We start from the raw sequence: 26,583 nt of genomic DNA on the forward strand, positions 1-26,583 counted from the left end.
CTCGTGGATTAGGGGATGAAAGAATGCCACCGACTGTGAAATTGCCTGATTTTTATCTAGGATGTTGAGGGAGCAGCTGTGCACAATCCTCTGCCCTAATCTCGAGGTTGGAGACGGGACTGGGTGAGGGAGTTTGCGTTATGCTCCTGCAAAGGTGCACAGCACAGTGGTGGTGAAGGGTCCTGTTTATGCACGCCTCTTCAACAGACTACTTATTCCTGATAAGTTAACGAATGTTTTTTCCAGCAGTATGAAAGAGGTTTAGGATATGAAGCGACAACTTTTGCTTTTTATGTTCCAGCTGATAAAGGCCATCGCCACTTAACAGATGTGTCATAACGTTATTACTGATGCATGAAGCGTTTAATCCTGCCGGTTCCAACCAAAGCCTGAAGGTGGAAAATAGAGATTGAAGAAAACAAATTGAAGAATTTGATCCATTTATGTTTAGAATTTCTGTTCATGATGCAGGACTGTAAATTTAACTTTCATTTAACTTCCAAAAGCGCTTCCAGCCCTCCATGAACGCAGATAAAAATACTTCTTGACTCAGTTCTTGCAGTGTCTTGTAAAAGTATTCATAATCCTTAAATGTTGTCAAATTTGGATCATAAACTTAAGTTTGACAGGCCAAATTTGTATTATTGTTTAACTGCAGTTGGGGGCCACAAATATATCAAACTGTTTTCACGATAAATGATAAACAGTATGATAAATGCCCACCCATAGTGGTAACAAAATAATACAATCTGAGAATATAAGGAGGCAATTTTAGTAAACACAATAGTATTGCATTTTGGTATTGAATCTGAAATCTGGTCATCAATTTCTAGAATAACTGAAATCTGTTTTTCCAGCTTAAATAAAAAAAGGGATTTGAGGTTCTGTGCTTCAGAAAACATCCGGATATTTGTGTCAAAGAGCAAACAGTACGGGTTTGTCCTGCGTTTGATTTGACTGCCTTTGAACGTCGCTGCCCACATCCAGAAACGTGTTCACCGTGGTGCCACGCATGCCAGCTGAAGCTCCCTCTGCAGCTGGGGAGGACCATCCCTCAAGGTGGATCTTGGATATTTGCATATGCTTCGATCCGAAGCCTCTCTCTCTTTTTCTCTCTCTCCCCCGCTCCCGCCACCGCTTCTGATGCTGAGATATGCTCAGCAGGCGACGGGCAAACATATGCCTGAGATGCCACAGGGTGCTGAAGCCGGATCATCTCCAAAGGCTAACTGGCAGGTCTGAGCGGGAACGGCGTTGATACATATTATTCACAAAGAGCATGGCTGAACAGAAAAATGTGCCCAGCATGTACCCAGCTGCTTTGTTGGCACGAGGTTCAGCTTCTGCCTGGGTTTCAAGACCGGGCTCTGATTTAGCCGCACATTCACCGAATTCCCCATGCGGCTCCCATCCTTTCATTCATTCATTCATTCATTCATTCATTCATTCATTCATTCATTCATTCATTCATTCATTCATTCAGCCACAGGCAGGGCTCCACCAGTGAGCTAATGTCTGTATTTGTGTGAAAAATTAGTTTGAGAAATGACGGTAAGCTTGGATTTTTAACACATAGACAGACGCAGTGGAGTCTGATGCAGCACAAAAAGGCCTCTGTGTGTTCAGACCATCCAGGTGGGAGCTGAACACACAATCAATTCTTTGACCTTTAGGAAAACCCCTCTGTGAGCGTTTTTTTTTCTTCATCACAGTAAACAAACGCAGTTTTTTCATTTTTCATCTCATTCACGGATTCATTTTGACATGTACTGGCTCCATACAAAGCACAACTGAACACATGCTTCCTGTTTGCAGCCAGACACAGCAAGAAGCTGTTCCCTGATCTTCTCACCCTCCACATGGGTGTTTCTTTCTGTAGCTGTTTACATTCATAAACATGGATGGATGGATTTTTCCATAGCTTGTCTCTTAGCCAACAGGAGGTCAGCAGGTGCTCCTGCGCTCACCAGATGGCTTGTTTGCCTCCACGTCACTGATGAGGAATGTTTAGAGATGTGGCTCCCTCTAGAGGGGAAACTGTGACATTTGCTTAATCTTAAATGTCAGTTTTAGGGCAATAATTTGTGCATAGTTGAATATACACTGTGCACAATTATGAGGCAAGTGACTATTTTGACCATATCATCATTTTTAGGGATTTTTTAAAACTCCAAGCTAAATAAACCTGAATTCTTAAAGCATTGGTGTCCAAACTTTTTTTTTTTGCCATGAGGGCTAAAATTAAAGTAAAAGTGTTTGAGATTTTCAATACTAGGAATGTGTAATAATAGCAAATTAATGATGAAATGTTGACGAGGTTCAGTTCCTCCAGATAAGGGGCGTGTACTTCGGTACAGTTAGGGACCACTGATTGGTCAACTGGAATAATTGACAGGTGGCAGAGGGCATCAAATGGCACATTGGACACCACTTGGTAACGGTGTGGGTTGATATTATTAAAGACGAGCTGGTTAAACCTTTTCGGGTTGAATATGGGTTCAAAATCAATTTCCAAACCTGCGGCCAGTTTTAAGAAGCAATGGTGCCGGAATAAGTCTGCATCTTTGAAAAAGAGAATATTTTTACCCAGGACAGTGATCCGTCACATGCATCCAAGTAAAAGTGTGAATGGAAGGCAGATCACTGTTATAAAATAGAAGAATAGCTATATTGGTCACTGACTTTTTTTTCTTCTTTTAATGTCAGAAGTATTTATTGGAAAGCTTTGAGGTGTCTGTCTATAATTCTCACTTAAATGGATGAAAAAAGAAAATGAGATGGAAAATTTGTGTTTTTTGTAATAATTCTGTTGTCCAGTAATTGTGCAAATATATGTGACTCTCTCAAGAGCCAAAACCTTACTTTTACTTTGTTAAACATTAAATGTCAAACATGTTCGACATTTATTAACATTTTGGATGTTGATGATTAACAAAAATAATCCTCAAAAATACAACTTGTAGACACAGTGGTAACGTTTATTAGATCATTTAACTTCTTAAAGAAATGAATAAACATTTGGAATATCACAAAATCATAAATACAATAAATTATAATGAAAGAATATCATTAAATATATGTAAAGTTTTAAGATTGAAATGATGCGTAATTAAATGCCACAATTTATATACAAGGAGACAAACTTCATTAAAATCCATTCAGAAGTCAAGATAACTACTACTGACTTTTCTAACACTTGTAAAAGACATTTAAATTTGACAGAAGAGGCTTATTTTTATACAGCAGCATAAAAATCTGCTGTGCAAAGATCTGAAAATAAAATTACCTTTATTTATTTTTTTATCTTTACCTTTACTTGATTTACATAAATACCACAGCTATAGTGAGTTCTTCTAAAATAATGTGACATAATGTAACAGTGGCGGTTTCATCGTGGGATCTAACCTTTGTAATTGTGACTTCTTAATACTTTTTAAGGACTGTATAGTCATGGTAAAAAAAATAAGGTATGCCCTCTAATAAATATAGGGTTTGAATAAATACATCAATGGTCCATTACTAGGTTCTGAAATCCTTTAAATCTAACCTAAAGTGTACAAAAAAAATCTAAATTCAAACAAATCCAAAAAACCCTGGATGCATACAGAAAATGTAAAAACTGAAGTCAGTGGGGTGTGATTTCCTTTTTCAGAAACTGGCCAATTCCCATAGAATAGAAACTAAAACAGAAAACTTTGGTTTTATTGGATGTTCACATAAAGAAGAGAAGCGTAATTCGGAAAAATATTTTTATCGCGTTAATAATGTTGACATGTACGTTCACTGTTTGTCAGCTCTCCGAAAGCTCTGCAAAAAAAAAAAAAACAAAGCAAAAATGTAAAAATTATAATTTTATTAGTTGTACTTATCAAATCAAATATACAGGCCTGTAAATAAAACAGAAAAAATAAGCTTTTCACCTGCTGCTCTTTTAGTGGCTTTGTATAAAACCCAGAGTCAGACGGTTGGTTTTCTCTGCGACTCTCATTCACCTGATAGCCTGAAAGGTGGGAACATTACTTTGTAACGTGCAGAGGACTGGTAATTCTGGGAAAGGAAAAACTCCCTATTATTGCTGCTGAAACTGTTTACATTTAAAGTCAGCACTGAGGATTTGATTAAACAAATCCCCGGCCTTCTCAGAGGATTAAATCCGCCCAGCACTAAAACTGGGACTGCAGGAACTACAAAGGCATGCAAACACAGGCCTCCACTGTTTTCCGAGATAAGGCTTTTAAAGGACTCACTTGGTGTAAGGTGAACATTGTTGATTTTATCTGCAAGGGAAAGAGGAAAGGCATTCACTACTTGCAGTTTGGGACGTTAAAGCACGAAGTCTCTCTGTGCTGACACCAAACTTTAAGGAGGGCAGAATATTTACCGTACACACAGTCGTCTCTGTTGTTGATGACGCCGGCTCTCAGGTGACTCAGCTTATCCTGCGGTGATAAAAAAACAGCATCTTCTCTCGTAATTTTCCTTTTGACACCCTGAAGTGTCTGCAGTGTTTACAGGCTTTTATACGGTGTAGCTGCAGTGTTCTCAAAATGACACTTAATCAACTTTTATGAGTTTTTATTCTGTGTTTAGAGCAGAACTCAGCATCTTTCAGCTCTGTACTCTTCATAAGTTAAATGATAACAGAGCAGTTATTCTTTTTAAATATAGGTTTAATATAAACATTTTTTTAGTAATTTTTCCCTTCAATTTACCATCAGAATTACACAAAAAATATGTGATATATTTTACATATTTTCATTATGATGATGATGATTATTATTATTTTCATTATGATTATTATTATTATTATGTTGGGAACTACTTTATGCGCCTCTTTACGTAATTTCCCATAAATATCAACAATATGTAGAACAAAAAGTAGCAAAAGTTTAGCTTTTCTTTATTTGACAAAACTATACATTTAAAGGAAGTTGTTCTTTAAAAATGCAACTAATTTCCTCTAGTAAACATTTTCTAAAAAATGTCCAAAAAATTTAGCGCCACACTACAACATATGCCAATATGACAAAAGGCTTGGTTAAATTATTTGCTTCTGTTTATTCTGCTAATAGTTTCTTGTTCTGCATTACATCTGTTGCATTTTGTTGCATGTGTTCCCATTAATATTCTGCACATTGAGCTTAACTATTTACAAAACAACAGAGTAAGAATAAATAAGTGTAGTAGTTACCTTATATTTCACCTAGATGACCTTTGGTCAAAGCGAAAATGATGTAAAACCGTTTAAATGTTACAAGAGGTCTAACCGAATACACGTAAAGCTTTCTGCTCCATTTTCCAACAATGCCAGTAGTTCTACTGAAAGAGCTAGACGAGGTTATAGATACATTTCTTTTTATCCAGCCAGAGTGCTCTGAAGTCCTACCTCCTGCCTGTTAACCGCGCTCTTTTGGACCTGCTGCTGCTGGTCGCTGATGTGATTGAGAGCCTTGTCCATAGAGAGCGAATCGGTCTTTTTCCTCTGCTGGAGCTCCGCCAGCTGCTCAAGCTGCATCTTATTGGGTACGAAGGTATCGTAGGTGCCAGAGGCGCTGCCTTCTTGTCTTTGAGCTGCAGTGCACAAACAGGCATCTTTTTCTGACCAGAACATTTCTAATAAAGTAAAAGAGGGTTCTATAAATCAAAGTAAAGTCTTAAATCAAAGTCTTTGATTTATAGACTTTCAAATTAGTTTTCTCGTATGAGTCCACCAAGTTTACAAAAGCAAATTCTGCTATTCTGCGTTTTAGACGCAACTCTGTTGATTAAAGGGCTTTTTAAATGTATTTTTCTAACTTACTGACACCTTTAAGCACCAGTTTCTAAAGTGACTCGTTAAGTGACAGTTCTCCTTAAAATTTGAATTCAACAAAATACAATAAATGTTTCTGAACAACCGAGATAGAAGTGTGCTTGAATGTACGTCTGAGACAGAGTAATTAATACATTTGAGTAAGATCAGTGGTTCTGATCCACTAGATATGGATGGAAAGCTGGATGAATGTTATACGTATGGATGGCTAAGGGTTTATTGGATGGAAATGTAGTTTGATGAATGGATGGAAAGATGGATAAATCTTGGATGGGTGGTGCAGTTTAAAAAAAAAAAATTCAAATAAAAACACAAAAAGCACTCTATTTCTTTCCATGTTAATTTCAGAGCCCTGCTGGGCAACCCATCACTCACCCTGCTTAGATGTAAGTGAATACACATCAGTGTCCCCCCCGGGTATTTTCTTCTTTTTAAACACTGTAGAAAAATAACAAGAACCTGTTTAAAAAACATTGCAGATCCTGTTTTTACTGTAATTAGGCTTTTCATCCACAAGATGGAGCCAGAAGCTACATTTTAAAATAAAGTCTAAGGACAGAAAAACCAATACGTCAACTATGTCTGCTAACATATTTGCATTTGGTCTGTATAAGCAGGCACATATAGACTGATACACTCCTGGGTTGAATTATGCACCAATTAAATTATACTTTTGGTTAGCAGAATGAAAGACTACACTGTTCAGCTGTCAAATACAATGAATCTGCAGCTTTGTGACCAATGTTGGATAGTGGTTCCACATCCACACCCTGGAAGATGATCTGACATCATGGCAGCCTACAAAGAAGGACTTCTTTTACAGCCAAAGGCATAGAAAAGAGGCATTTTTATTTTTAAAAAAAGGCTTAACTTAGATGTCTACTAGTCCATGTTAGACTTCAAATATCAAGGAAAGTCTACTTCACTTGTGCATCTAGCAACTGGTCTCCTCACCTAATCCGGGACCAGGCTTCGTCTCTCCTTTCCCATCTCTCGACTGAATCCTCTTGTGGTTTAAAGCTGCACTGTCTCAATAGATGGAAACCTCTCCTTTTCTCTTGTACACTCTAGGGACAGGCGAGGACGGTGGAAAACATGTGTAATGACTTATTCTGGCTGACTTGGCCTTGGCCTGTTCAAGATTGGTTGCAGATGGTGGTAGCCCCAGTCTTTCTCTCTCTCTCTCTTTCTCTCTGTATTACCGAGAGGATGGTTTGGAGACAGAAAATCCTTCCAAACACTCAATTTCTTGTTTTGCTTTGTAAGCTCCATTGGGAACAGAAGTGGCTCAGCAAATGCATGCAAGCTCAATACAAAGAAAATAAGCCGCATGAATGAGAGAGTTTGTCCACTGAGCAATTACGATCCTTACTTATGGGTTCTGCATGCAGGTGAAGGTGAAGAACAGGTGTAATGTTGTTTTGTGGGAGTAAAAATTTATTTTTGAGCATGTGTTTGGATCTGCAAAACAAGTTGGAGCTGATTTAATGATTTATAAGCCTTAATAAGACCAGTCACTTCTCAATCTTTCAACTTCATAAAATATTCATGCAGCTGAAATTGAACAGTTAGGGAACATGCAGGCTCTTGACGCAGGCAAACGTGTCTTTGTGTAGCCTCATTCTTGTTTGTTTTGCAACAGGGAGCGACCATGCTCATGTGGTTTATGGAATCAAAACAAACCACGTCGTACAAAAGGCTCTTCACCGTGTTCGGCAGCACTCCAATGACAATGGTGGTGCAGATTCTAGGCACTTCCTCCCCTCCTGCATCAAACACTCCTTCACAAAAGTATCTCTAAATGCATTTATAAGCAGATAAATCAGGCAACAAAAGGTGTTACCTTGTGCAATGTATGGGGTTCTGCCCTCTTTCAGCTGCATGCACTCAGGCCTGGGTGTGGGTGCTGGCGGACGGTTGGTAAGGTCTAAGGTCTTTTCAGATTTGAAGTTGGAATTCGATTCGTCGTTCACCTCGAGTGGCGTGTAGAGATCCTCGTCCTCCCCCTCAGATTTTCTCTGTTTGCCTACAACCATGATGAAGAGAGCACACAATATTTTTGCTGCATGTATTTTGCTTGTGCTACTGTTAATTCACACCTGAGCAATTGGTGTGAAATCTCTGTGCATGGCCAATGAGGAAAGATCTCTAAGGTCATAGAGATGAACCTTTGCTGCCCATCAGTCTTAAGCTGTGTTTACATTGCAGCCTGAAGTGACCCAATTTCGTTTTTCTTTGACATAAGGCGACCTGTATCTGATCTCTTCATGACAGTCTGAGCAACACAGGTTGGATTCCTTTCGAATGCGACCCATGCCGCTTGGATATCCGATATGTATCGGATAGAAATGCAACCTATTGTCCAGGTCGCATTCATCCGACCTGAACGTCACTGATACTTGACAAACGTTGCTATTCTGCGTCCTGATTATGCGCAAGCGGAAAGAAAAACAACAACCATGGCGGACCATAATGAGGATTAAGTTGTTAACATACTGGCCCAAGTCGGACAACAACTTCAAATGTGTAAGCTAGGCTCCACCGTTAACATCCACGTTTACTTCCACAAACCCTGAGTACTTCTTCTTTTTATGGTGGATGACAAAACACTGAGAACACTGACGTTATTGTTTCCTCTACTGCCATTGTGGGACACTTTCAGGTCGTTTGCAGCTCACTCTAGAGAATACATACAGGTTGCATATATTTGGAATTGTGAACAACCACTGCAAAAAATCAGATTTGACAAAAGATTGGATTTAGGTAACTTCAGGCTGCAGTGTGAATCCAGCCTTAGATAGATTAGAAATTATGTCTCAAATCAGAAATTATTATTTACAAGGCAGAGGACAGTCTTCCTAGGAGTGGAAAATTGCCAAACAGATCAGTCTGCAAATCTATGTCGGATTATTTAAGCCTCTGTTTGCATGTTAGCATGAAAACCACTGAACAAGTCTGCCTGGTTTTGGAAAGCCACAAGGGGACGGATGACCTCTGTCCATATGAAAATAATACAGCAGCAACAATTAATCTGAATGAATTGGACCAGTGTCTTTTTCACAGCTAAGACAGAAGTAGAGATTTTTGGAGAAATAATAATTTAAAAAGCCTGAAACGCTTTACTTTGCCTGTACAACATGGAGGTGTGGTGGAAATGGTTTGGTCCTGATTTGCACTCACAAATGGGTGCTTCGCAGTAAAATGAGTCAACTGTTGATTCATTTTTAATCTCAGTATTCTTCAGTCAGCCTAAGGCCATCTGTATAAGCTGAAGATCAACCCAAACTGGGTCATCAACTAGACAAACAAGAACAAATTAAGAGAATGTCTCAGACTAATACTATGACTGGTAAAATCCTAAACAAAACAGTTAGAGTTGACTCCCGTCTATTTGTGGTTCAGTATTCATAGGTTCACCTATTCACAGATTTTACTGTGTAACACAACTCCAAATTATTCTAGACTATTTTTGTAGAGCACATGTACATTTCTTTTAAAGAAAATACAGTTTGGGATGTTAAAATACTTAGCTGCAACGCTACTTGATACATTATTGGCAGCCAAACTAGGAATAGCATTTATTTTCTTTGCCAATGATTATCTGTTCCCCAAGTAGCAATTTCCCCTTAGAGATCAATAAAGTACTATTCTTCTCTAAAAGCAGAGATAAGGGAGACTATAGATGTTAGCATCTGTGATGTTGCTAAGATGATTTCCACTGTGCCCATTATTGCATATTAAGGTATATTTGTTGTTTGAACTATTAAAATAGGCAGATATGAGCGACTTTAGAGGGAATCTCAAGTATTCACAGATCCAGCTATTTGTGGGCGACTGTGGTACCGAACCCCTGTGATCAACAGGAGTTATGACTGCTGGGAGTATCAGCTGCTAAATCATGGCTGTGCTTGGTTTTTCAAAGTCAGCTTTTCCATTTTGGCTTCGTTCATTTTTAATAAATAACTGTCACATCTCTTGTGTGGTTTCATACTCTTGAGATTAGTTTAAAAAAAAAAAAAGTTAAAACCTGGTGCAGACCACTTACAGTCCTCACTTACTTGCATTGCACATCATTTCATACACACTGTTGTCGTCGCCTGAGCCAAGCACCTTCTGCAACAAAAAAAGCAGGAAATAAACTTTATGTCTCTCATAAGTCGCAAAAGAAACAGTTCAAGCGGGGCAGTTTGTGTTCATTTTAATTCACACAAAGCTGCTGTTCATCTCTTGTCTTTGCCATAAGGCTTTTTCAATGTGTTCACAAATATTACACTGTGGGCTCATAATTTTCAGAAGAAATGTCCATTTGCCGCAGCATCTCCCGAAACCATAAAAGTAGAGAGGGCTGTCCATAAAGCCGGCTGTGCATCCGCACGGTGATGAAATATTCAGTGTTGTCATAACCGTTGTGACATTAATAATTAAGGGTTCTCACTTCCTTGCAGGACTTGTAATTTCAGGGCTGTAACTTGATGTTCAGGAGGTGTACTGCAACGCTGCTCCTGGCTCAGAGAAAGCATGTTTTTTTGGGGGGGTTTCTGTCTCACTTTGACAACAGAGCTGCTCCAGAGTCGGCCTATTTGCTAATTGCATGCTGAGAGACTGACAAGGCTATGATCAGGGTAATTATGAAATCAGACAATCTTCCCCTTTTAGTTCAAACATATCATTTAGGAAACAACTTGAGGACTGTGGGCTGATTCAGACTGCATCCAGAATTAGAACCAGATTATTATGGGCAATAATTTGCTGCTTTTTTTTCAGCTTCTGTGGACATGAAGCTGTGAAGAGTTGCATCACTGACAGCAAAACACACCCTGAGCACTTCCTTTATAATCATTTTTTAAAGTTCAGCAAAAAAAAAAAAAAAGTCTATTTCAGTAGTCAAGGTCCTTCTCTAATTTATACATTCCCTGTCCAATAACAAATGGCTGTAGAGATCTGCAAAATTTATGAGACATAGCTCACTTGGATCAAAATATCACCATCCAGCACGCTGAGATCTGTCTGCAGTTTCCAAGCAACACAGCCAATCATGACTCAATTACGACGCCGCGCTGTTCCTAGAACTGCAAATGAGCTATTGGCTACCATGAATGCATTAATTGACAGTTGAGATTCTTTGCAGACCCAACAGGTTGAAGGAGCAGGAGGGGGGGATAGAGTGGCTTATTTACCAACTGCTCCAATGCAGAATTTTAATGGCCCGCCTCAGAACAGCGTGGCATTTTCAAAAGAACAAGAGAGGTATTTATTTACTAACCACAAATGCTAAATCATTTTACAGATGTCTGAGATCTATGGAGCCTTGGGCATTCCATTCAAATCTAGTTTCACTGCTGCAATGCGAGCAGACAAAGCTGAGGCATGGATTTTTGTTACAATGGACAGGAAATCTTGAGAACATTTTGGAGCAAAAAGGGAAAGATGAAAAACCTGGTCAGTTTAAAAGCGAGCTGGTTTTCACTATTAGCGGCAACCTGCTGTTGTTTGTGTGGGTTTTTTAAAATATACTCTAGTGTCGGTCTGAATACACAGCTCTAGAAAACATAAGAGCCCACTGCACTGAACCCCACTGAAAACCTCGTAGTTATTCTAGCAAATATTGATTTCTGAACTCTTCCTGCGTTAAAACATTAGTGTTGTTGTGTCTAAATGAATATGAATTTGTTTTCTTTGCTTTATTTGAGGTTTGAAAGAACTGCATCTTTTTTGTTATTTTGACCATTTCTCATTTTCTGCAAATAAATACTACATTTTGCTTGGAATTTCAGAGACATGTCAGTAGTTCATGGAATAAAAACACAATGTTCATTTTACTCAAACATAAACCTATAAAGAGTATAATTACAGAAACTCATCATTTTAAGTAGTCTCTTAATTTTTTCTGCAGGTAGATAAAATTGTGATTATCCACAGAAAATAACTGTTAAACAGAGTAAGCTTGCATAATCCCATTTAGATTTTTTTCTAAATATTTTCTATAGAGTTCTCCAAGCTTTCTGGTGGCATTTTCAAGGTTTTCTTTTGGACTTTGGCTGCTTTTTTTTCTGTCCAGTGGTTTAATTTATCCCCAATTTGTCTCAGAACTCAGTAAGTCAGATCCATTAATGACATTAGACTTTAGATGAACTTGCTTTACAAACAAGTTGGAAAACCATAAGGATTTCATTATTTCCAAAGAAACAACTTCTAACAATACAGATCACTTTTGGCAATTCAGTCCCATATTTATGTGTTTAACTGCCAGAGCTAGGACATAAATCCAGGAGAACGATCTCCTTAAAACGAGAAACTTTCCTGTTATGACAAGATAATAAAAAAAACTTGCTATGATGAGAAACCTTCTTAATTTGACCATCATTATTACAAGATGCAATACTAGTCATGACAAGATTTATATCTCAATGAAGCCAAAATATATTCTTGTTTAAATAAGAAATGTCATGTCCAAAGGAAACCGAATGAGAAGACAAAGGTCCTTTTTAAGAAGTTGTAATATGTCAGTAGAAAGTTTTTTTTATTTGTTTAAAATATGACACAAACTCATTTTCATTCTAATGACAGAATAATTATACTGTGAGAAGAAGTTTTATTTATATAGCATTTTTTCAGCAACAAGGCAGTTCAAAGTGCTAGCATCAATACAAGTTTCTGCTAGCAAAGCAAACTAACGTAAAAAAAAAATAAGCTAATGTAGTGCAGAAAAGGAGGCTTAATTTGGTGCAGAAAATACATTAATTATTTGCTCATTTTAATATATGGCAGCCATATTGAATAAGGAATTTAGGGTAAATTTGAAGACCTCTGACATCAATAGTATTTCAATTTCACTTTTTGATTTTATTCTGAATAAATCCCTTAGCGTTAGATTTCACATTGGACTCAAATTGTAAAACTTTGCCACTAAGTACATTAGCAAACCAGCGTTAACTGAGTTGCCATGACGATCAAATGCATACAGATTAGATTCAATGGCATGCATGGCACAAGCTTTCAAGTCAGAAGCTAATTTAATCAGTCTAATTCATCTTTCTTTAATGCTCCAAAGATAAATGAATCATCCAGTCTCTTACAGTCTAATCTGGGTGAAGGAAACAGTTTCCTCAAACAGCCATTCAAATAATAAACAAATCTTTGGCGTTTGCCTGGCTGAACAGTGCTGCAAATGACACTGCAAACGCATTATGCATAGCAAAGTCAGTGGACTCGACAAATCCCAGAGGAAGGAGCAGTACTATGGCACCTCATTCGGCTTCCCCTGATTTGGATAGGATTATTCATTGCACAAAGGCTGCGTACTGCACATAAACAGCTGCTTGTTCTCTCTGAGAAACATACAGTTGGAAACTAATTTGTATTTATTGAAAGAGCACAGTAAAAACTCCAACCGTGATTAAACGACACTCATAAATTTAGGACATGATGTGCATTTATGCCTGTAATTCGCCAAGCATGATCTCGCAATACAAGGACACAAAACATTATGAGTAACAGTGCATTCTCTGTATTTATATTTGAGTTCTGTTCTCCCTGAATAATTCAACTCCCTCTGCCGCCCCCCCGCCGGAGCGGTTCACAGCTAATTAACTAAGAAGTGTGAAGCCATAGTCAGCTAGTGGACGTGACGCTGGGCCCGTGAGTGATTCAGCCTGTGAACGAGGCAGGGGACTGATCCATCTTGGATTTATTGACAGAGCAATGCTCCGCTAGCACACAAATCACTGACGCATCAAGGGCTGATTAATTGGAGGTTGGGGGAGACGTAGCAGATTGGTTAATGAAAGTGCAGAAAGCTCAGCTAGCAGCCAGGACCCTGAGAATTTTTTGCCAGGATACATACGAGCGTGGACTTGGTGCACAATTTGGGCCGCTGAGATGAATTTTAATCACCCTAATAGAAGATGCACGCTTGTGCATGTTGACTCTGTTATGCTACAGCTATAGGCTTGTTCGGGTCCCTGTGGAGAGACCTGTGTTTGACTCCAATGCTCCCCTGGCAGCTCATCCTAGGCTTACAGCAAGCTCTCTGCAGCAGTAGTCTGATCAAATCACGTTCAGTCTGCAGTCACTCTCAATTAGCTGTGCTGCTGAGACGATAAGTACATCTCAACAGCTGTTAGGGTACAATTCTCCATATGTTGACTTGAGGCATGAGAGAAAGTCAAAAGTTGTTGCTGGTAAGGATGAAGAAAATGTGTGGTAAGAACAGAGCTTTTGATGTTTAATGAGACAATGTGGCATGCTGTTATTGTTGCAGGCTGAGAATAGATTTTGACAGCTGCATTTAAAGGACTGTTCAAGTGTTGGACACTCAGCCCAGCTAGCTCCCCTTGGAAGTACCGTCCTCACCTCAAGGTGTGAAGATAATCAATGGAGAGCAAGGCAGCACCTGATACTCCTCATTATTGATATATTGATCTTTAGCTGTGAAAGTTTCTGTTGTTTGATTCCGCTCCTATCATAAAATCTATCCACCAGCTAACCCTTCTAGACCAAACGGATCGGTGACCATCCAGCCAAATTTGCAGTACCGTAATTCCGCCACATTTTGAGCCATATAAAAAATTCCGACAGTTTATAAAAGGGGAGACATTGCACCTTCCAGCCAATCTCGGTATTACAGTAATATCACCCCCCGTTCCCTCCAGCAGGAAGTGAAATTAATCTGAGGGGCGCTCTCTTAATAGATGGTAAATTGTGAAAATAACTTGCTAGATATTGAAAGTTCCAAATGATATGGATAAATAGGCAAATATATATTTACTCACAGGACATTTAAAGAACTGCGTACAATTAAAATAAGCAAACATATCCAGGCGGAGATTTGAAACTTGGGTATTAAAGGGTTAAAGCTGAGTTATGTAACTTTAATAAGAAATATTTTTTACACATCTGTTGAAACTTCTACTGTGATGACAGCATGAGGCAGACAATCTATCTCCTCTGCATTCCCCCAGTGTTAATTAGAAACAACCAATCAGAGCCAGGAGGAGGGCCTTAGTGCTGTCAATCAACAAAATATGGCGCTGCCCACCCCTTCTTGTTCTCTGCTACGCTACAGCTAGCAGAGCTGGTTATGAATGACATTAACAATGTCTTAACGGCTTTTCTGTAATGGTAAGTTGTTTCTCTGAGTACATGAGGTTGATTGACAGCACTAAGACCCTCCTTCTGGCTCTGATTGGTTGTGTTTGAGCGGGAGCGGAGAATTTCTTCAGATGACAATACCTCAGGGAGAAGGTGGAGGAGATGGCTCTTTTCACAGATTATCTGTCTAGTACCACACTGTCACAACAAGTCAATTCCAGATTTAACAACAAGAGACAGGAACCGAGTTTGGAAGGAGTTACCAGCTTTTCCTTTAGAATGACGTGAAGCTCTTTATGGCCGTGACTTTTGGCGATCTCTGCAGGAGTCTGTCCGTGTTGATTAGCCATGCGCAGAGCTCGTTCAGCGCCCGGACACTGCAGGAGCAGACCCGAGACGCTCCTGAATCCATACCGAGCGGCGAAGTGGAGGAGTGAGGGCATGTCCCCATGGTGGACCTCTGCTGTGAGCATTTAAACAGATGTGAAAACCCTTTCAAATCAGCAAAGGAAAGCCTCAAAATGAGCATCTGCTCCTCATCCTATTCTACTTTTAGCTTGTTTTTTAGCAGTAATGTCTATTTGGAGGGAACATGAGGGTGATGTAAAGCAATGTGGTCAATCTGAGACATCCAGGAGAGTCAAAGAAAGATGGCTTGGAGGCACTTTATTGACCTGTTTGTCATGGCAACATCTCCCTCTGCCCTTTTTAACAGAGTAAAAGATCAATCCCACAAGCTGATGAAGCCATCAGTCTACCACATAATGAGCTGAGAAATAATGGAAAGCCTATTTTTTCTCCCTTATGCTGGATAATGTTGATCATGCTAGAAGAATGTGTTCCCACTGTGCTACATGTTTATTTTGTCCATTTAAATTGGCTTGTGGTGTTTTGTCATTTAGTTGTATTATTTCCTAAATAACACCTTATTTTTTCACATTAAGGTATAAATCCTTTACATGTTTTGGAAGATTTATACTCCAAAACCTAAAACGAAGAAGCCAAACAATCCAGACAATGCCAAAGGTTCTCAAATAGATCTCAATGTGGACTCTCAATGATAAAGGCTTGAGTTCTTATCAGTCTTATCAAGCTTCTTTTAGGTTTTCTTCCAAACAGCCAGATTTTCTTATAACACCGGTCAATAGCCAAAAAAATTGTCTGGGGTTTTTCCACTGTTTTAGGGTCATTTTGATTTACTGAATCCTAAAATCACATTGGTTTTGCTCACCAGGCCAACTTTCTGGACTATGGATGAAACATCAGCATCAAAATGCATCACTTGTTTTCACATATGGATCGATTTCCTGAGAATCTGGGATCAATGAGTGATGATAAGGAGAGATTCCCTCAGGACAGAAAAGAGATGGAGAACTTTGCACAGTGAAGACGAAATGTTCAATTTTCATGTCCTTACCGTTGTCGGTGGTTATTATTCAATTTACAGAAATCCAAGTTTGTAACATTTAAATAATATACTCTGTTAGAAAATTTTTTTTTTCACCTAACACGCTTTTTGGATGAGAAATATTAACGGAAATGAACTGATAATGTCACTAAAATGTAATCAATTTAGTCAGATAATTGGATTTTTCTAAATCTAATTGGAATAAAAACCTACCCTGATTGAGAAAAATGGCTGTCATTTTTTGATTCAGTAATCTTTTAGCCTGTATTGCTAACTCTGCCCATGCAGAAGTGGGAGACAGAACTGTAGTAAATGTTTTCCACCCAATGCATGAAGCTGCAGGTGAGCTGGAGAGCTCCTTCGATGACATCCCAAGTGCACAAAGTTGCATTTAAAGAAGGTGCTTCCTTGGAGTAGTTAGACTTTATAAGCATCACTGCGTCCAACAAACTCAGTGTTTACATCTTTTCTTCCATCTGCACTGTTATTTGCATAGTTTTATTTATTTGAAATAACATTTCTGATGGTATTTGCACATCTCAGTTGCTTGCAGGGATAAAACACTGGGCAGTTATTTTTCATAACTGCCCAGTGTCTTATGTAGTAATCTTGTCTTTACTGTACAGCAGTATTTCAAAAAATCTGAATGTTCTTAAAAGGCCAGTTGTGCCAGAATCTATTGATAAAACCATTGAACTGTTAAAATATCAATAAATAGCTGTTTGTTTCAGCATTCAATAAGTGTTTGATAAAATGAAATAATATTTAACATGTTTTCACACTGATCAGTCCATCCAGGATTTTGCGATTGCTTTTGTGGATTTTTTTGCAATCAAAATCATAGAATTTGTGTTGCTAATTTAGAAATATTTGTAAGAAATTTGTATGACAGTTGTGCTAATGTATGTTGTTAAACGTGACTTCTTTTTTTTAAATCACAAAATTACAATTTTACATCAAGTAAGGCTCAGGCAGCAGTCACTTAAACACAATGTTTTTGGGCAATTTTGAGAAAGAATTGCAGTAAAATCAGAAACAAATGTGGGGATTTGTTGATTTTGTGTGAATTTTGCGGATTTGTGAAAAACAGGAAGGACTTATTGATGTAATTTGGAGTCTAGAGGGCCACATAGAAAGCTACGGCGGCCAGATTTGGCCCCCAGACCTTGAGTTTGACACATGTGCTGTTCAGTATACGACTCTTAATTTTGTTTTGGCATCTTTGTGTGAACAGCCTCAATTGCCTGTTACTTGGAGGCTGTTATGCCTGAATGTCCTCGCTATGGGGTTAATGCTAACAGTAGCTTGTATTGGAAATAGAAGATGGTATTGCTACTGTACTTATTTGATACTACTATTTCCAAAAGTAGTGCTTACCAAAACAGTTTAACCCAAAAGAATTGGTCAAAAATTAAATATAAGCAACATCCAAAGAAATAACTGTGTAGGGATTTAGCATTTTAGCACACTTCCTGATGTGGGAAAATTATGTTCCATGTTTCCTGATTCACTCTTTCTCGGTTTGAGCCAGATAAATCCTGACATTGTCATGTAATCTAACTGTGATGGTTGTCTAAAGATATAAAAACTGCTTTCTGCTTTGGTAGCTTCTTAGCAGCTATAACAAAAATAATTACCTCCACCAGAAGGCTATATTTTCTAGTTAAATCCATTTGGTGATTCGTTTTTGGTCACACAGTGTGTTTTAGAGATTCTTTTGATGTTCAAAGTCTGAATAAAATTTGAAGTCAGTCCTACTTGTCCAGGCTTTTTGCATTGCTAAGCAGTGTTGTACCTCTTTCTTGTGTGTTTTCTACTTGCAGTCCCTGAAAGCCTCCTGTGGGCATCAGCTCTAGCAGCATGGAAGACAACTTCTGATCCAACTTTTCCACAGAGCAAGCCTGAAGAGCCTGCAATGCAAACAAAGTTTAAAATGTTGTGTTGAGTTATGACTCAAAAAGCAACTTTTCTATTAAGGGCAGATGTGACTCCCAGAATAAATCTTGGATTAGATGCACCAACTCATAAAACAGTGGTAGTGGTATTGGAAATCCATTTAGAGAGCAAATAAAAATGCCAACTTTAATTTGACCATGCCAGCATCAAAGTCCTGCCTCACTTTTAGTTTGTAAATTCTTCCTCTTTTATTGCTTAAGTTTGCTGCTTCAGCAAAACTGACCTAATCAAATCAAGTGTTCAACACTGAAAGACAGATGTAATCTGCTCTCCCCTCAATCCAGGAGGAAACAGCACTTTGTCTAAACCTCAGACATATTTTCATTCAATTCTGTTTTCTTTTTTACTTTCATTTATTTTTTTATTTGCATATTTCCGCCGACTATAAATCAGCTGCAAGGGAGTTGTGAAATAGCTTCATGAGGATTATATTGTGTGTGTCCTACAAAAGTTGTTTAAGATATGAAAGTTGCATTGAATCAACCTCCTGCATGACCAAGCTAATAATTTACTTTGGATATATGAAAATTTTTATATGACTTGTGTGTTTGTTTGTGATAAGTTTCAAATGTAAAAATCAAACAAAAACTTTACTATTGGTTTGATGGTCCAAGTGTGCATGTTTCACTTCCAGCTCTTAATTTTTAGCATTCAGTTTTAGATCATACTGTACTGGTCAGAATTGTATTAATAAACAACTTCAGCAATTATCTTTTGAGGAAACAAAACAACAAAAAATATATAAGTTTAAGTTTTGATATATACAGCTTTGGAAAAAAATCAAGAGACCACTTAAAATAATTAGTTTCTATGATTTTACTTTTTATATGTTTGAGTGAAATGAACATTGTTCTTTTATTCTATGAACTACTGAAAACATGTCTCCGAAATTCCAAGTGAAAGTTTTGTATTTATTTGTGGAAAGAGAAATGATCAAAACAACTTAAAAGATGCAGTGCTCTCAGACCTCAAATAATGCAAAGAAAACAAGTATATGTTTATTTAGAAAGAACGAATAAAGTTTTAACTCAGGAAGAGTTCAGAAATCAATATTTGGTGGAACAACCAGGAGGTTTTCAATGGGGTTCAGTGCAGTGGGCTCTTCATTTTCTCCAGAGCTGTATATGGACTTGATTGCCCAAAAACCACCCAAGAAGCCTGTTGTAGATTTTACTAAGTAAACTTTTATTTATATAGCACTTCTTACAAGTCAGAAAGTGCTTTTGCAAATATAAGACGTAAATAAAGATCTGCTCTCAGTATTTCCACAACCAGCCTGGACAAAAGCCTCACTACTTCCCCTCAATCCAAACATTGATAATTGGTCAGACTTAACTATATATCGTCTATGAAAAAGCAATATATGGCACAGACGGCATCATTATAATTAAAATAATGCATTGAAATGAAGATTGTGCTTCCAAAATTCTCATCCTGGTTCACAACAAGTCTAAAATTTGTTCTTTAAAAAAAAAGGCAGTTTAAGGTTTTACCTGACACATGAACTCTACAGGGTCTGTCACACTTGACAGAAGATGGGTGAGTTCTTCAATTCTTGTGTAGTACTGCAGTTTAGAGCTGGTGAGGGTTTTTCCACCACTGTAGATAGTCATGCTTACATTTCCAGCAGGAAAATCAGCTGCAGAAAACATGCAGGAGTAATAACCAGGCAAAAAGAAAAAAACAACTGAAAAGTATTTATTCAGTCATGCGTTAATCATGTGTTGTCTACCTGGTGTACTGACACACAGGATGCGCTCACTCCAGCAGACAGGCTTCACTCTCTCTATCTTCCTCTCTGCCTTGAACTCGACCTCGCAGTCGCAGGCTGCCAAGTCATTTGTCAGGAGTACGAAAACCTCCGATGAACTCTGCCAGACAGGACAGTACAGGGGATTGCTGTGTTAGTCGGTGTTATGGCTGCTTTCTGAATAAACGCATGTCTTTCCAGAGAAGTGTCTTCTCTCACCCCACAGGGAATCCTGGAGGGAGTGATAAGAACCCTGGATTTGACCCTGTCGGCTCCAGATGACTGCATCTCCTCGTCCCTGGATCCAGATGGTCTGTGTGTCCTGGGGTTCACATTTGCTGCCATTGCTGATCCACCTGTGAAGGATTGGTGCAGAATGTTACAGTTTAGCAAATTGTATTTAGATACCTGGAGCTAATTTGGAGCAACCCCATGCAAAAAGGGGTTATTCCCTCATAGATGTATAAGTTATTTTTATTAGCAGACATTTCATTCCAGTAATATCCATAAATCAGCAGTTACACATATTGTAACAAGTACCAAAATATATAGGAAGGGAGCAGTTCAGTGATCATTTTCACCCCATGTTTACTTGATAAAAGCTGTCAGAGTTGTAGTTTCTGTTTTATGTTGTGTCCAGATATTTCTGTGGGAAGATTAGTTGTTGATTTCTTTTGTTTCTTGAAAGACTGAAATGGACATTTGAAGATAGTCAAACTACTTCATGATTTCTTGACTTTTGAATAACCCTTTAAAGTTTAATGATTTTGTACTCAGAGGCCACATTGAAGAAAGAATCTACTTTTAACATTTTCAAATTGGAAAGTAGGAGATTTATAACAAGCCCTGATGTACAAATATAATATGGTACATGGCCTGTATTTAATTCTGAGGACACCAAAGTGCTTCACTCTACATTCAGTCATTCACACATTCAAACATTGATAGTGGCAAGCTACTACACTGTAGCCACATCTGCTCTGGGGCAGTCTGAAAGAGGCTAGCAAGCATGTAAAAAATAGTCAAATTAGCTTAAATTAGGTAATTATTTGCTTTACAGTGTTTTATATCTCAGTAAAGCAAGGACATATTAAATTCTATCCAGTATTTATCTACTAACATCTTCCTTTAGTGCTTGGATGCATAAAATAATGTACTACCTCTATATTAGCCAAACAGTAGTCACACTTGTCAAACGTTAGCGCTATGGTGTTAGCTTATAGCTGTTAGCATAACTGGACTTGACTGCAGCTTGTCAGACACTTTACACCAAGAAGAAGAAAAAAACCAAGATTGGTTGCAGAGATTTATAAGAAAAATGATTTTTAGTTCAGACTGGAGCATGTTAGCATTCTGCCATTAGCTTGGCTCGCAAGACAAGGAAGTTAATTGCTTCAACAATCACTTATGCTTGTTTTTTTTTACTTAGTTTTTAAACATAAACTGAACAAATATCCTCTCCAGGTACATTAGATATAGTATTTAAAAAACAACATCCATCTGTGTCAAAAGCAGAACTACTCCTGAGTTAATATATAACTGTTCGTGGGCGCCCAGCCTGAAACACTTCACTGTATCACTGCATTGGAGTGAGGTAGAGTGCTATTGAATTTGCATATCTTGCAATGAGTAATCAGTGAAGGCCACATTTGCATCGAATGTTCCTCCTAGCACACCTGTTTAAACACAAGCCCACTCCTCTGTGTTTGGATTTTAGACAAATTGTACTTTGAGGATGGAGAGATTGATGGAGCAGATGAGAACAGAAACTGTCTCTTCCCCTAAAAACACTTCATTTTCAGGAAAAGACATGAATATTTTTCAAAGAGGACAGCAAGAACAAGTCATTTGTTTTCAGTGTTGCAAATATTTTATTGTGGCTTGAGTTGCCTGTGTTGCAAATGAAAAACTGATCATCAACAAGCACACATGTCCTCTCATTAATTTACATCTGATGTTATTTGGTTTATATCCAAATAAAACATTAAGTGGCACTCAGAGCATTTTAACACTTTTAGTTCACACCAGAAATGAAAAGCAATGCAATCTGAACCTGTGATCTAAAATTGAAATAAACGTGAAGGTAAAATTTGTTTTTGTTTTTTCTCATAAAATAGCATTTCTTAGCCTCAAAATTATATTTTTAAGACCCAAATAATATAGAATACAGTTATTAGATTCCTTAAATCTATCTAAAAACTGAGAATATTTAAAAAACCTGTCTTTATTTTAAAGATCTGTAATCATGCAAACTATACTTTTCTTTCTTCTGTTGTTAATGAAATCTTTCCTCTCTGTCAAAACACAGCTGAAGATTTTTAGTTTTACCTGCAGTGTTCATTTTGTTTCTGAAACTTTTACAGCAAGGTAATAGATTGTGATGTGTTTTCTGGTTCTTTTATGTATTGTTGCTATTGTTTTTGCTTTGCACATGACTGATGAACTTCTAAATGCTATTTAAAAATCAACCTAAACTGATTTAACATGAGCATTGAGTAGAAGCAGAAAATGTCAGCTATTTTCTATTGTCAGTTACTGGAGATACTAAATCTTCCTACTTACAATTAATCTAAAAAAACAAACCCTATGTTGAGTTAACCAAATTGGAGTAAAGGTGATTGATTTTTGGATCGTACCTTTTTGTATAATATCCATCACATTGCTCACATACTCTGGAGCGTCTTGCTTGCAGGAGATCTGCAGGCACTCGTCACCGTTGATGGGCACCCGGTCCAGCAGCGGGGTCAGACTGTCCACGCCACACAGCAGAACCACCACACAGGCTGCAGGACTCAGCACCCTGGACAGGAAGAAGCGCCTCATGTGGTGAAGACCTTCCAGCATCCCCTTGGAAAGGATCAGCAGCTTGCAGGCGTAGCGAGACAACCTGACAAAGTCGTCTTTTCTGGACGGCGTGTTGACATCGTAGCAGCAGATGCCATCCTCTGGGATTTGCCCGGTGAAGGCTGACTGAAGGTAGGTGGCCCACTGCTTCGCCTCCGTCTCATAGATGATGAGCAGTTTCTCTGTGGGAATGCCCGACAGTTTCCCTTTATAGTTGAGCAGCATAACCCCAATTATCCCTCACTAACCCGTCATTTACGATCAAGACATATCAAAACATTAATCTTCTTCATTACTTAAGATGTGCTATAATTGGATGATAAACTGTTAATATGAAAGGTCCCTTACCTGTGCGGCTCATTTCTACAGAACTGCTCCTGTTGGCAGGTCTCACTTCTCAGTAACATCAGAACAGAACAGCTATTGTTATGTCAGGAGCAGTTCAGATAAGAGGGTGTTTCCTGCTACGTTACAGTGAACTAAATGAGTTTTTTTAGGACAACATGGATCCCTGCCCCTGCCCTGTTTAGTTAGGACAGGCTTTAACACTATATATGTTTTGCTTTTAAATTTTATTTTGATTTGTAACAGAGTGGGATGAAATATGTTGCCTCATTTCCAGGTAATAACGTTAACAAAATACGGAAATAACTAATCTATTTAAATAAACATGTAACAACAAATACAAGTTTTAGCAGTTTTTCAGGTTTTTTTTGATGGAATGATTTTGTCATTAGGTTGGAAACGATGGTATAAATATGGAAACTTCAAAGGAAGTACAGGATTCTTCATATCATTTTCTAAACATATCAACATTGCAATGAAGAAAATGTATCCACTCCTTTACTGCAAAGTTGTGCATCTTTCTTTTTAAACCTAAAAATGGAAATAAAATTATGGTTCTTTAAAAGTGAGAACACATTTTCTATAGTAAATATTTATCAGAAATTATAAGCAGTCTGTTTTTTGCGGTTCTAAAATTTTATTTAGCTGGACTCAAGGCAAAATGTTTCTTTTGATTTTAAAGGTTGCAAACCTTTGGGATAGATCATGAATATTCTTCCTCATTTATTTTGATACCCCTAAATGAAAGCTAGTGCAACTAAATGCCTGTGGCCAACTAATGCCAACTAAGTAGTTAACAATCCAGTTTTGAAATAATTTAAAATAATGTTTTGGGAAGGGAGTTTTAGTTTCCACTCTACAATTGGTTTGTCCCAACCAAAGAACTGAATCTTGTGGAAAAAGTTAACGGTATCAAACATTTAGCTGTTTCTATAGCTTGAAAAGTTAAATTTCTTTTCTCCGGCAAGTCGTATATTTCCAGGAAATAATCAAATAATCATGACTGGTTGAAAGGAGAGGTGCAGTTTAATGAAAAAGGTGCAGTGTATTAAAAAAAAAGAGGATATTTATAAATGAATTTTTATTTCCAACCTGGTTAAATTCAAATACTGAAACTAAAGCCCACACTTACAGCTCTGCTTGTTATTCTACTGTATTTTCCATGCAGACAGAATAGGTGGGAGAGTCTGCAAAGAGGGAAGATGGCAAATAACAAAAGTGAGTGCCTTTCAGACAACAGGTTACCAGGAAAATAAAGAGCCCAAGTCTCAGTCCAGACCCGAGTTTAATTAAGTTTGCATCCAAAAGAAGCTGAGACGTGCTACAACTAATGATCTGTGGAAAATGTCTCCAGTGCAAGAATAGTTAAAAGGGGACGCCTTGACCCGGACACGCACGCTTACCCTGATTGAGGGAAACGTAAAACCCGGTGCTTCATTAACCGCTGCAGCACCAACGTCTTGCTAATACCAGATTGGCACCATTTATTTATAGTGTGACTGGAGCGAGAGCACACATGTGAGAGGTGAGGTCTCCTTTACTCAAATCTCTGAATGGTTTTGCGCATCGACCCGCAGCAGATGAAAATCTTCCCGTTGCGTGCAGACAACGTCACACAAGGTCTGTCTGTCATGCTGTCACGGTGAAATCTTTAAAGTCTGTGGTTCCTTCGGTTGAACAGATCCCTTCCTGTACGGCTCGTAGTCACAGCCGCCAAAGGTGGTGGCGTAAAGACAAACATAAATGTAGTGTCGGTCACGGTGTTACCAATGTAAATAGTGAAACTGCAAATGCTGTCCGGAGGGTGGTGCCAGCAGAAAAGATATGGGGGCATTTTGAATCATAATTCTGTTCATGGAACCATGAAAACTGACAAAGCTGTTTTGTGGGTTTGTATTGATTAAAATAGATACATAAAATCACATTATAAAATTTTTATATGTAACAACACATGGTGGCAACATGTTTTTGAGTAGTTCTGTTACGTTAGTCCCAATTTGTTTTGTAGAGTTTTGTTAATTTTTTGGGGGGAGGGCTGGAAGGATTTTTGCTCTAACTTTTTAAATTTCAGACAGTTGCTATAAAGCATACCCGTGGCAACAAGGTATCACTTTTACAAGCTGCTAATGCAGGATATTATTACAGAAATGTCAGCCTGTTGACAACTCATGTGCTGCATGATGATGATCTTATCTGGGGGGCAAATACCAAGCAGCTGAGGAAGAACATGAAGCAGAGGCTTTATTTCCAGAGGATTCTCATGAATGTTTTACACTAAAGTTGCTCTCAACTTTCTACCGCTGCTCCATTGAGAGCATATTGACCTAATGTAATGTGTACATAGTTCAGCGGCTGCTCAGCCTCACAGAGGAAAACCCTCCAGAGACTTATCAGGTCTGCAGAGAAACTAATCGGCTGCCCTCTCCCGTCCCCGGAAGAGTTTCCTGTTGTGTCAGAAAATCCCTGAGTATTTTTTAAAAAACCGTAGCGCTCTGTTTCAGCTCCTCCCCCTCAGGAAGGGAAAAGTTAAAACTCACAGCACTTGTTTAAAAAAAAATGTTTTAACTGGAAGAAATGACACAAGATGTGCAATACCTGTCGCCACGTGATACTTAAATACATAAATATTTTTGTGTTTTGCAAATTCAGTTTTTATCTTTGTTTTTTGTGTGGATGCAGTAATTTTATTTGGAATGTAATTCACCTGAACCAACCTGCACCGCATGTGATTGATAACAAGAATAAAGATATCTTATCTGTACAGTATGTGCAGTCAACACTTCTTTTGCATGAATTACATCATGCACAGTGACATCATGGTCATTAAATGGTCATGTATTCACAGTTTTAGCAGTGTGGGCAGGTGCAAAGTCCTGCTGGGAATTAAAATCTCCATAAAGTTTCCCTCTGTTTTATCTAAAACCAGAGAGAAGCTTGAGCTTCCTGATAGATGACTATAGCGAGTTTGGACTGATTTGATTATTTATTTCTATAAATAAATTTGATCTGTTTGCATGTAAGCAATGTAGAAAACTTCCTCCTTCTACACGGCTTTCCTTGTTATGATTATATTAGTCTGTAATCATCTTTTCTTGACTCTACAAAAAGAAGGTCGTCAATAATTGCTTTACCATAAGGAGTCTATAGAACATTTCTGTATTAAAAATCTTTTTTTTCTTATATGACCGATCAGACCACAGACGGTGTTGCATCGGGAGTTTTCATTAGATCATCAAAATAGCTGTAGTAAATAATTGAACTACATCACTACAACCACAATAACATTATGAATATTTTTATGACTATTCCCAGCCTGTTTCTTTTGTTGTTAAATTTGGGAATACTCCTTAAGTTTATATTTTATGTTCTTGTGGGAAA

The 26,583-nt window shown here is 38.1% G+C and overlaps 1 protein-coding gene across 1 annotated transcript; it reads right to left on the reverse strand.

Annotated features, from left to right (window-relative positions):
* Positions 1-3,095: 3,095 nt before the first annotated feature.
* Positions 3,096-23,254, reverse strand: LOC111610852 (B-cell scaffold protein with ankyrin repeats-like). Its single transcript, XM_023345852.1, has 15 exons — positions 23,209-23,254; positions 22,653-23,042; positions 20,236-20,372; positions 19,999-20,137; positions 19,760-19,905; positions 18,106-18,220; positions 15,166-15,365; positions 9,871-9,925; positions 7,656-7,838; positions 6,188-6,250; positions 5,387-5,571; positions 4,382-4,439; positions 4,248-4,277; positions 3,921-4,000; positions 3,096-3,807 (listed from the first exon to the last, which is right to left on the reverse strand). The coding sequence occupies exons 1-15, from the start codon at positions 23,219-23,221 to the stop codon at positions 3,781-3,783; spliced, it is 1,821 nt and encodes a 606-aa protein (XP_023201620.1). The 5' UTR covers positions 23,222-23,254; the 3' UTR covers positions 3,096-3,780.
* Positions 23,255-26,583: the final 3,329 nt, after the last annotated feature.

This window comes from Xiphophorus maculatus, chromosome 14 (assembly GCF_002775205.1).
Source record: "Xiphophorus maculatus strain JP 163 A chromosome 14, X_maculatus-5.0-male, whole genome shotgun sequence".
Taxonomy (NCBI): Eukaryota; Metazoa; Chordata; class Actinopteri; order Cyprinodontiformes; family Poeciliidae; genus Xiphophorus; species Xiphophorus maculatus.